The 11,318-nt window shown below is 46.0% G+C and overlaps 1 protein-coding gene across 2 annotated transcripts in view; it reads left to right on the top strand.

Moving 5' to 3' along the window:
- The window catches only part of KIAA0319 (KIAA0319 ortholog), a 24,797-nt gene extending 17,289 nt beyond the window's left edge, over window positions 1-7,508 (top strand). For both annotated transcript variants that reach the window (XM_010131553.1, XM_010131552.1), the window contains exons 15-20: window positions 1-56; window positions 1,335-1,477; window positions 2,622-2,744; window positions 4,120-4,210; window positions 6,406-6,497; window positions 7,330-7,508. The exon at window positions 1-56 is cut by the window's left edge and continues 7 nt beyond it. In XM_010131553.1, the coding sequence (XP_010129855.1) occupies window positions 1-56; window positions 1,335-1,477; window positions 2,622-2,744; window positions 4,120-4,210; window positions 6,406-6,497; window positions 7,330-7,508 (684 nt within the window). The remainder of the gene's footprint in view (window positions 57-1,334; window positions 1,478-2,621; window positions 2,745-4,119; window positions 4,211-6,405; window positions 6,498-7,329) is intronic.
- Window positions 7,509-11,318: the final 3,810 nt, after the last annotated feature.

Genomic DNA, 11,318 nt, shown 5'->3' with positions numbered 1-11,318 from the left:
AATGTGTTGGACTCGGACATCAAAGTTCAGAAGATACAAGCCTACTCAGATATAAGGTACGAAGATATCCTGCTGTGACAGGAAGATTTGTGATTTTCATTGACTCTTTCACAACTCGTAATTAGTTGCAAGATAATATTTTCTACAATGAATCTAGGATGTACTGTAAAAGGTGAATTTCTTCTCTGAGTAGAAAATTGATGAAATAAGCTCTCTGGAGGCTCAGAACTGAAGTGGTGTGTGTGGTTTTTTTTTTTTTAAATTCTCTATATAGTCTTTAAAGAAAGCACTTCTGTGTATTTCAGTGTCTTTGTTCTATGCAGTGCTCTTATTTTTCCCAAAGGTGGGTGGAGTTTCTCACAGTAAAGTGAGTATTGTATTTCAAAATAAGGTCCCAGCTGTATCTGATCAAACCTGGCTTATTCCTCTTCTACCTCCTCTGAGTTCTTGATATTCCAAGTATTTTATAAACATTTTCCCAGGTGACAGGTGATGAAAATCCATTATTTGCAGAGAAGACTACACAGAACACTACACACTCCTAAGTGGGGTATCTTACTCTGAGCTAGAAATATTCCTTCTGCTTGGTGAGAGCGCTAGAGGTGGCTGTGCACACCCAGAGAAACTTCTCAGCACAGTGGGTAAAATCATGGTAGATTCTACTTTATGGTAGAAGCTGTTGATGTGAGTTACCTTTAAATTACTTCTTGTTAAATACTCAGTTTAAAACCCTTTTTAGTGTCCATTAGGCTCTTGGGGAGCCTCTTAAAATTTGAAAACAAAGTTTGGAAAACACAGTGTTTGTAGCCATGATATTTTTAATCATAGCTTCCAACTGCTGCTTTTCAGATAAAAATGTTCCCTGGAGTGTCTGATACAGGATGAGATCAACACCGCCCAACTTCTTAAAGCGGTCGGGGCGAGGAGGGGCTGCTACACAAAGTCCCCTGGCTCCCTTGCCTCTGAGCTTTTCCTTCTCTTAAATTCAGTTCCTGAAGTTACTCAAACTGCTTCAGAGTGCTTTGTGACAGGTTCTGGGGAAAATAAATGCGTGTGTACTGCGGTGTAAGTCAAGAGTCGGGAAGACCAAGACATTTGCTGTTGTCCTCGCCTTGCTTCTGTGAAACAGAAGCCAGAGCATTGCTGGTGCTCCTGGCACAGAATGAAGTCCGTGGCATCTGGATGGGGTTGCCTGATCCACGGACAGAGTTCCCTAAGCTTTACCGCTGGTAGCATCTGCTTTCCAGAAACAACCCAACCCAAAGGCTGTTATCTGAGTGCCTGACGAAGGGGATCTTTGCCGGTGGTCGTGACCTCAGCTGTTCTTTCTGCAGCACGGCGATTGTCTTCTACGTGCAGAACGGGCATCCTTCCAAGGTGATCAAGGCATCAGACGTCTCACGAACCCTGCATGTGCAGCTTTTGAAAGAGAAGGCTGACTTCCTGCTTTTTAAAGTCCTGCGGGTTGACACGGCTGGTATGTTTTGGGTCGCTTTTGCTCGTCTCGAGACTTGGCAGGATTTGGCTAACACCGCACCTGGAAACAGAGCGTGAAGGTTTTGTGTCTGCCACCCGGTGTCTGGGCTTGGGTGTAGCTTTCCAGCAGATGGTGTTGAAGACAATACCCAAAATGCTTATTCATTTGTGGTAGATCAGTGCCAGTTACTTGGGTTGTTTTGGACGGGCAAACATCTGTAACAGCACATCATAGTCTGGTCTGCAGCCGGAGGGCCTGGGGTCTGAGGGTGAAGGTACCCCACTCATACCACCTCTTACTGGAAGACGGGCAAAACTTAATGTGGCCCTAATACAGGGTTCTCTGGTTCCTTCAAGGCTTGTCTGTCTGATAGTCTGATATTACAGGTGTGACTTCTCCATAACATAAAATCAGGATGTAATGATCCAAACACAAACAAAGCGAGCAAGCTCTGGTAATAAAAGAGCCATGGATTCTGTCGTAAATTCTGGGGGCTTTACCTGTTGAAAAGGACTGTGGTTCTATTTTAAGTGTACTTGGATTATCGAAATGCATAGGTGTCTCTTGAAAACACACACTAACATCTTTTTGATGTAGCAAATCTGCTGCTCTAAGTTTTAAGAGGAGCAGCTTTTTTTACAGTCTGGTTTAACATGTTGATCGAGCAGTAGCTTCTGCTATAAGTGTATGACACCTGTAAATGTCCTGGCCCCGGATCCTGTAATTCAGTTTTGAAACACTGAGATACTCGGGGTTTTTTTGGTATGGTGTTTGTCTTCTAGCACCTGGGAACTGAGCAATATCAGCATTCTCGGGTAGTTTAGAAGTTCTTACAAATACATCATAAAGATAGGAGCCAGGTCTGAATTCCACAGCCTCAACCCGTCTTTATGTCTTGTTAGACTAAACTGTTCTTGACTTGCATACGTTGTCAGTATTGTATGTGTAAGAGCCATTCTCTTCGCAGCCAGCAACATGCTGAACTGTAAATCTGTTTAACACAACACCGGAGGAAAGGGAGATTAAAAAAATATCATGACGTTGTGGACTAGGTGCTTTACCATCAGTCTGGTTTCACAGTAAGAGGCTGTGTGACGAGTTGTCCGTTGTCACAGCTTGACCCCACGTCTGGTTTTGTTCTTAGCTTGTCTTTTGAAATGCTCTGGACACGGACATTGTGACCCCATCACAAAGCGCTGCATTTGCTACCAGCTGTGGATGGAAAACTTGATTCATCGTTACCTGAATGATGGAGAGAGTAATTGTGGTGAGTTTGGGTGCTGGGGAATGTATTTGAAGAAGAGCTCGTCATCTTGTGAGACTGTTGATTATTTGCCATCAGAATGGGGAATACTTAGGAGGTGGGTGCTGAGGAAGACTGAAACAGTCTCTTCATTTTCCAGCCAAGCAATATCCTTCTGTAGAAAGATATTTGAAAAATGTCTCCAATGATAAATTTTTGACAGCAGTAATCTATATTTAAAATATTTTTTCTTCTAATAGTGGTACATTTTAGAATTTGAAGCATGAAAACTTTGTCATGCAAGATAAATCTTGCAACAATTTGGGGCCATTTGAGAGGGTTGTTGAATAGCGTGGGCATTGCAAAGCTTTTGAGGAGTGTTCGTCTGATGGTCGTGAAGCTGAAAAAGAGGCAAGCGAGTGAGTGGTTGATGCTTCTGTACCAGAATTCTGATCTGACCTAAGGGAAGAAAAGACCAGTGTTCTGGACTAACCAATATCACCATCTTTAAAACCTCGGCTTTTTAGTGTGATTCATTTCAGCGTTCCTTTCAGTTTGCCTGTTGAACCTGGGAAGTGCGGTTCAGTTTTATCAGCTTAATCATGTCTATGTTTTGTGGCACACCAAATATATCAGCTAACCCTCTCTATTACGAATATTTAATACTTTAACTAAATCGCTCTTCTGCTCAAGTTGAAATAAAGCTCAGCTCTTGGTACCGTGCAGGCTTGGAGACACGTGCTGAGCAATGCACTAGTCTTCAAGAAAATCTGTAGAAATTTCTCAAGAGCCTGCTACAAGGCGGTAAGTAACCATGGGCCATGAGTCTGTGAGTAAGCAAAGACTAACGGACCAAACAAAATGTGGCAGTAGGTTTTAAAGCTGAGACCTCCGGCAGCCCTGCCCTAGCGCAGTGTTGTTCTGCAAGGCAATAACACGGAAACGGCGAGTTGGAGTTTGCACTGTTGTGCATCTCGCTGTACCCTTCTTATGCCTTCCGGGATTTACAGATGTAAGTGTGGGTGTAGAAGGCTCTATCTCTCATCAGCTGCTCTCGTACAGCACCACTAAAAAGCCAGACCCAGAGAACAGCGGTGTTTGTTGCCGTTAGAGGCTGACAGCTGAGGTGGTAACCATGCCCTCTTGACTTCTAGTTCTCCCATAGACTTCGGCTGTCTTGGGATAGCAAAAGGTGTTGGAATGGAAGAAAAATTTCTAATGTGTACTTTCAGTCTGGAAGCTTAATTTTCAGGGATTCTTCTGAGAATATGAAGGTGTGAAGTTTTCAAGTTCCTGTTGCCACCCCCTGTTCCTCAGGACAGGTTGTTTTAATAGCGTGCTGTTTGAAATTACCCTGTTCGTATTCCTTCACAAAGCGCTGCTGTCTGTCTTTTTTCAGAGTGGAGTATCCTCTACGTGACTGTGTCTGGTTTTATTTTGATTGTGGTCATGGCAGGGATTGCCTGGTTCTGCATCTGCTGCTGCAAAAGGTACACGATTTGTGTTTCTCTTTTGGATGGGGGATATGCAAAATCGGCACACAACTGCCAGGTTTTAAGTCCAGTCCTTAGCACCGAACACTGACCTCTTTTCAGACCCGGGAGGAGCTTCCTGAGGCTATTTCTGTATAGATGCCCTTTGGCTGAAAAAAGGAGTGTCCATTTGTGGCTCTGGGCTCTTCTGCACTTGGAAGAACTAATGGGAGTGTCACTATGGGAGTGTCACTATGGGAGTGTCACTATGGGAGTGTCACTATGGGAGTGTCACTATGGGAGTGTCACTATGGGAGTGTCACTATGGGAGTGTCACTATGGGAGTGTCACTATGGGAGTGTCACTATGGGAGTGTCACTATGGGAGTGTCACTATGGGAGTATCTTTCATATTAAGAGAGAATTCCTGTTAAAATGCTGAGAGTGAGTGTACCAGAGATCTTTGTGGTCTCCGGCCGAGTCCTTCAGGTACTCCCCTCTAAGGAAAAGGAGGCAGGCCCTGAAGGCTGCTGATGTAGGAGTGTTCTAGGCCAAGGGAGGTTGCAGCTCCCGACCTGGTGTCTCCCTTAGACAGGAAGGGTGGACCTGTGGGCTGCGTCTGGCTGACAGGCAGGGAGTGCTCCCGTGATCTCAGTCATGCAAACCCCTTGCTTCCTCTTCCCTTACGCAGTTTTGCCTACTACTGCGTGTCATTTCCCTCTCTGCCCCACCTCCACTCTTCCCTAGTGAGCTGAGAAATTCTCTTTCAAGTGACAAGCCCCTGCAAGTTCTGTCGCTAGAGCAAGTGTTTCTGCTGCTGCTCAAAAAGCCCAGCAAACAGATCGTTTGTTCAGGTGTCAGAATCTTCCTAGATTTGCAGCTGCCTCTGGGGTGTCTTTGCAATGTGTAAAGGAGGCTGTTTGAAATGTGTGGGAGTTGCTGCTGCTTTTCTTATGGTGGAAGGAACACTGCTGTGGGTGGAAAGCTCCCTCTCCACCCCCAGAGCTTCAGAGAGTGGAGCCTCCCAGGCTTGTGTGTGTCTGAGAAAAGGTTTGTTTACAGAATTCAGCTGCTTTGTCCTCTTGTCACCATGGGGTTTGTGCCAGAAAGCGAGGGCTGGTTGATACGGGTACGTGTGGAAAGGAGGAGGGAAATGTGGCCCGGCACGGAGTGGCAAGAGATGCCCTTTGCCTTGTGGAAACTGCAGGAAAAAGAGACGCCGTAGTCTGAGATTCGACTGGAGTTTTGGAGGTTTTAAGGGCCAAATGAACTCCATTTTTTAGAAGACGGAGGAGTGGCTGGTTCTTGCTGAAATGTTGTCTGAGCAGTAGGTGACTTCTCCACGGTGAACGGTGCCGTCTGGATGGGAGTGCTTATCCAGCCGCTGCCAGAGTCAATCCTTGCCTTGATAAAGGGCACATCCTACCACCACCCCTGGCCCCCCTTATCAGAAACAGCCAGCGAAATGCCCGGCATGTGACAGTGTTTTGTAGGAGCTTCCCCTCTGGTTTCATGCGGAAATGCCCATATTCCTACCCTGAAATTCTGTATTCCTCTCGATCCAATACAACACCCAGCTCTGTGTCTGTCCCTCTAGCTCCAGGACTTTTCCTTCTGTACTAATGAGCACATGAGTAACTTCTTCAAATAACTGAAACTTAACGTAGAGACGATGATGTTTGGAGCATTGTGGAAGCAGACCCTGGGGAAGGATTTAAAGTAAGAATAAAGAGGTGGGGGTCTGCCTGCAGAGGAGTAGGGCTTTGTCCCTGTGTCTGTGTGTCCCTGTGTGAGCCAAGCTCCACTTCTGTCCGTTTTTCTTCTGTACGCGTAACCAGACAAGCACCACTCAAGCTCTCCCAGTTAAAGAGTTGGGGGCTAAACAATTCTTACAGAAATTTTACTTGGAAGCAAATAAATACACATCCACCTGGTGTCTAGGAACGATGTTGATATTGAACAAATTGAACCCCTGTGGCCTAGGAAAGCAAGTCAGATTTTCTTGCTGTCTCAATCTTTGTATATCAGAGAAATCTGGACCCCCTGGTCTGGGTTTTGCAGCACCTTTAAACTGGAACAACTCTTCAGTGGCGGAGAGAAGGTTCAGTGAGGTTTTTATATTGGGGTATGTAGCTGTGCAAATGAAAAGGGAGAGGGAGCAGATTTATGTGTGTAGATGAGGACTAAATGTCTCTGTGGTAACTTTCTTTTTAGCAGGAAGAGGACAAAGATAAGAAAGAAAACAAAGTACACCATCCTCGATAACATAGATGAGCAGGAGAGAATGGAGCTACGGCCCAAATATGGTAAGTGCTCTCCGTTTCAGCTGGGAACTCACGCGCCAAGCTTACAGCCAGGGTGTTTGGTGCCTGCAGCCAGGAGGAGCCGAGAAGCTGCTCCTGCGAGTCCGGGAACGGCAGAGGCAGGCGCGGGCAATGAGAGGGTTGAGGGATAGTCACAGCACTTCCTTCATGAGCCCTTGGGTTCAGCCACTGCTCTGAGCTTCTTTATTAATCTTGACTTAGAACATCTAATTGTGCCACAGACTTGTGGGACAGTTGACCCCTCCTCTTCCGTACGCACTCTAATTTGGAGCTCTCTTTCTCGCTGCACAGCAGTTCCCGCCTGGCCTGTAAGTGCCCTGTTAAACTTCAGCTGCTGCCTTCTGCTCACGTGCCTTTTGATTTACTGGAGTTTCAGTTTTTAGCAGGGGAAATATTAGACTGCAGGGAGATAAAGTCATCCTGAGACATTGCTGTCCTAGAAGGACAGACACTAACACTTCTGCGGAAACCATGACCTTTCACTGCCACTCGCGTTGATCAGGTAGTGAACAGCCTCAGTTCCAGGTTCAGGCTATTAAAAGTACATTAGCTCTGTATCGACATCTTCTAATTTTCACATTTAAATGCATCTATTCAGAGTCTGGCGTGAAGTCCAGAGACTGTCTGCCCAGCGGTTTGTCGCAGACCTCCTAGGTCAGTTCTCATATCGGTGGTGGCAGTGGTGCACGCTGTTACGCTGGACTGCAGAGAAGGTTTTCGCTTGCCTTTTGTATCACAGCAGAGGAGAGGATGGTCGTTTGTTGCTAGGAAGTGAAACCTTGCTAATGAGCTTATTCTTCTTTTTCATTGTCAGGTATAAAACACAGAAGTACAGAACACAACTCCAGTCTGATGGTCTCCGAGTCAGAGTTTGACAGTGATCAGGACACTATCTTCAGCAGAGAAAAGATTGAAAGAGAGAATCCTAAAACCCTTATGAATGGATCGATCAGAAATGGAGTTTCCTTCAACTACAGCTCCAAAGACAGATAACTGACTGAGGGTGGAAGCACAGAACGCATCTGAAACATGTTGGCCCACCTCTGTTTTTCCAGAACCGAAAGCTTCCTAAAATCCACTCATTGCAGACGAAAGGGCAAATTCCTGGCATGGTTAGGGGAAGGAGGGAAGGAGGATTAGGTGGTCAGCTAATTCCTCTTGTCACTGTTACAGGAACAAGGGAAGAGCACACCTAGTTTCTTGCCCGTTCTATGCTGAGTGTTTGCCTGAACTTCAGAAAAGTGGCACTTTTTTCCCATGTCACTGCTGCAGGACTAGCCAGAGCTGTTACGCTCCTACCAACAGTAACCGAGGTGCATCCAGGTTCGTGTCCTGTGCCCCCGTCTCCCTCTCGGAAGCGGCGTGTCTGTGGTGCTGACCTCAAACAGCAAAAGCCACTATAGATGAATTCCCTTAACAGCTACAGAGACCGCAGGCTCCATCTTCATTTCCGGTTTAGGCTGGGAACACAAAGAGCAGTTTTAGTGGATTGTATTTATTTCTGACTGTGCTTTGTGACTTCTTGTCTAGCCTCATCAGACGGAAGTGTCTGTGTTTTCGAAGGAAGTTTTACAATTAGCAGTTGCCTGTCACTTTACAGCCGACGAGGTGATGCATCTGTGTCCGGAAGGGTGCACTGTTCTCTGTGATTACACAGGAAATCTGGTGTCTGCAGGCAGGTCCAGCCTTAGGCTGCTTCTGTAGTGGTCGAGGTGCTTTGGCTTTCTGGAGTCTGCCATGTCCAGCCAGAAAACAGTAGCAGAAAGGCAGGAGGGTCTCGGTGAGATGTGTCTTCCTGAGCATTTTGAGCATCCCAAACAACCTTTGGCTTAGAGAACACTTTGGAGGAGCTCTGGACCTTTCAAGACTGACCCCACAGCTGAGATGAGTTTTCATCTGTCAGCCTCAATGCTCAGTTTAAGAATGTCCAAAATGTGGCAAAATACGGAGGTGAAGCAGGAGGTTCAACACCTACCTTCGTTGTCACGGGAACTGGAATGGAGGAAGGTTGTAGCTTGAACATTAGACTGTTTTACTACTTCCTCTGTGGCCTGTCAGTGACAGAGGTGGTGGCCTGAGGAGATCCCTCTAGGTCTTTGGGAAGGGTAGGTGTGTCTGCTGTTCGTAATCTGGATCATTTCTTTACAGCTGCTTGTTAGGTACAAAAGCCAGGCCTTTGGTTTGGGATTTCAGAGCAGTATGGGGAAATTTTAAAACCCCACTTGCGGGGGCATCTGCGTCAGTGGTACTGTCTGGCCACAAACCCAACCTCTCCAGGTCCTTTACTGATGTTTTAGCGTCCTGGGCTGAGCTGGAGGAGCAATTTGTTCTGGTGGACAAAACATTCCCTTAGGAGCATTTTGGACAGGTTTGGGATTTTTAGGATTTAAATCTTTAAGTTTTTTAAATCTGGTAATGGAGAATCCATTAACAGAGAAGAGTGGGGTAGTATAGAGAGAGAGGGGAGCAGGTGAGAAGGGTCAGGAAGGGGGGACATAGTCCACCTCCATCATGAGGAATAATTTGGTGGAGAATTTTGAGGCTTTCTGTGTAATTTTACAGAAATCCAATGCCAGAACAGGGTTGAACGCTGTGGCTTCTGTGCTCCTCTTGGAGTTGGGCACAGGTCAGAAGGCTGGAAGGAATCAGTAGTTGAAAGCTGCAGCAACATGACGTGCTCATAACTGGTTTTATACCTTTGCTGCTCCAAGGCAGGCAGCAGCAGTCCCTAAGACTCCTGATGCGTCAGAGAGGAGCGTTTATCCTGTGCCCAGCCCTGCGTTTCTCTGGAGAGCTGGGTGGGGGCCCGGTGGTGGAAGGAGCTAACAAGGGCTATGGCAGGTGTTTCCCATGGTTTTCCCATACCCACCAGCACGCTGCAGTGTAAATGGTATGATCTGCGTTATTCAGAAGCCAAGTTTTCCCTCTCTGTGTGGGGGTTTTAGGCTATTTATTGAAACAAACCTTGAGTGTGTGTGTGTGTATGTATATATTTTTAAGTAACTTGGTCAATAAAAACAAGATCAGCTGTTGATGTCTTTAAATTTCTGCTGCAGATGTGTTAATGTCTTGTTCACTTCAAAGCATTCCTGAAGAAAGGCCCACTCAAAATACTAATTTTTTTTTTGTTTAAATCAGAGTTGGGCTTAATCCATTCTGCACAAATTCCCAAAATGTTCTAGTGGGAATTATGCTCTTGGAAATGTGTGTGGGGTTTTATTTTCCATAAACAACTACAATTTTATATTGGCTCTGCTGCCATTAATGCTTCTGCTAAATACTGTATCCAGTGTGCCTTTATCTGTAAATGCATCTTTTAGGAGAAGTCCGTGCAGTCAGCAGCACCCTTCGGTTCTGTGAAGGCAGTCGCTTGGATGTTTTGGGTTGATGTTCCCTTTCTAAAGCTGGTGCTGAAGCCTAGGAGGAGGATGTTCTTCCCAGAAATTCAAACTCTGAAAAAAGAGAAATCTAAGGACTGCTTCTGTGGTAAAACGCTACAGGAATCATAAACCTGCTTTTTTCAGTGCTGCAGGATTTCCAGGGGTATTCCCTCTCCTACACACGCGTGCTCTGGGCCCAGCTCTCTGGATCGGTGATGAACTCGTGTGCCGGGAGATCATATGCATGATTTGGCCAAATATTTTTGCACTCTAAGAATAAACATTGGACCCGTTTTTGCTGTGTGAAGCAAAGTGGATCTTCCTAGCAAGTGGAGGGTGCTCACTACGTGCTGTCCTCTAGATGATGCTTTGACATCTTTGTTGCCAACAGTATTTTAGTCATGTGATGAGAGTTGGATATAATTTCAGGTTTTGAGCTGTTTCTAATCCTACCTGTTTGACTCTTCTATCTCCTTGGAAGGAGAAGTCATTCCTCTTGCATAAGATCAGGCTTAATATGAAACTTGCACAGAAGTTGAAAAATAGTAGCTTCTGGCTGTGTGAATTTCTGATACCACATTTGTGTTGCTTCACCAGGCAAGATTTTTTTTCAGGAATGTAGGAGAGACTATATCAAGATACAAAGCTTGCTTCAGTTGCTTTCTCGCAGAATGTCAGGTCGTACCTGGAACGAAAGAGTCAGAAAACGAGCTGTGAAGGTGCACGCACCGTGGTGGAGCTCTGATGTGGTTACAAGGGGTCGAAGCAGGTTCTCAGTCCTCATGTTCATTTCCACGCACCATTCTCCTTCACGCACGGGAAGAGTGCCAGCAGGTTCTTTGTGGAATGGGGATGGAATATTTCCAGCAGTCTCATCTGCACTGAAAAGCAGAGAGCACCAGATCCAGCTTGACGTGTATGGTTCCGAGTCCATAAAGAGTAAATTCAGTGTGGCACTGACAAGATGCAGCCTCTTCACGCACGGGAAGAGTGCCAGCAGGTTCTTTTGTGGAAGGGGGATGGAATATTTCCAGCAGTCTCATCGGCACTGAAAAGCAGAGGTCACGCACGGGAAGAGTGCCAGCAGGTTCTTTGTGGAATGGGGATGGAATATTTCCAGCAGTCTCATCTGCACTGAAAAGCAGAGAGCACCAGATCCAGCTTGACGTGTATGGTTCCGAGTCCATAAAGAGTAAATTCAGTGTGGCACTGACAAGATGCAGCCTCTCCTTGAAGGCAGACGCTGTGCCGATACTTCCTGCGCCTCCCAGCCTTGGTAAGCACTGGATTTTCATTTGCATCTTGGGTTTACATCTATGTGTGCACAAGCAGAGGTTGTCCAGGCTTTTTCTGCATTTTAAGGAGTATATTTTGGAAAAGAACTTCCTTACTGTTACTGCCTGAGGCATTGCAGAGGTTCAGT

This window comes from Buceros rhinoceros, unplaced genomic scaffold (assembly GCF_000710305.1).
Source record: "Buceros rhinoceros silvestris isolate BGI_N320 unplaced genomic scaffold, ASM71030v1 scaffold16022, whole genome shotgun sequence".
NCBI lineage: Eukaryota > Metazoa > Chordata > Aves > Bucerotiformes > Bucerotidae > Buceros > Buceros rhinoceros.
The sequence above is the reverse complement of the archived record's forward strand: the minus strand, read 5'-3'. Positions and strand labels throughout refer to the sequence as shown.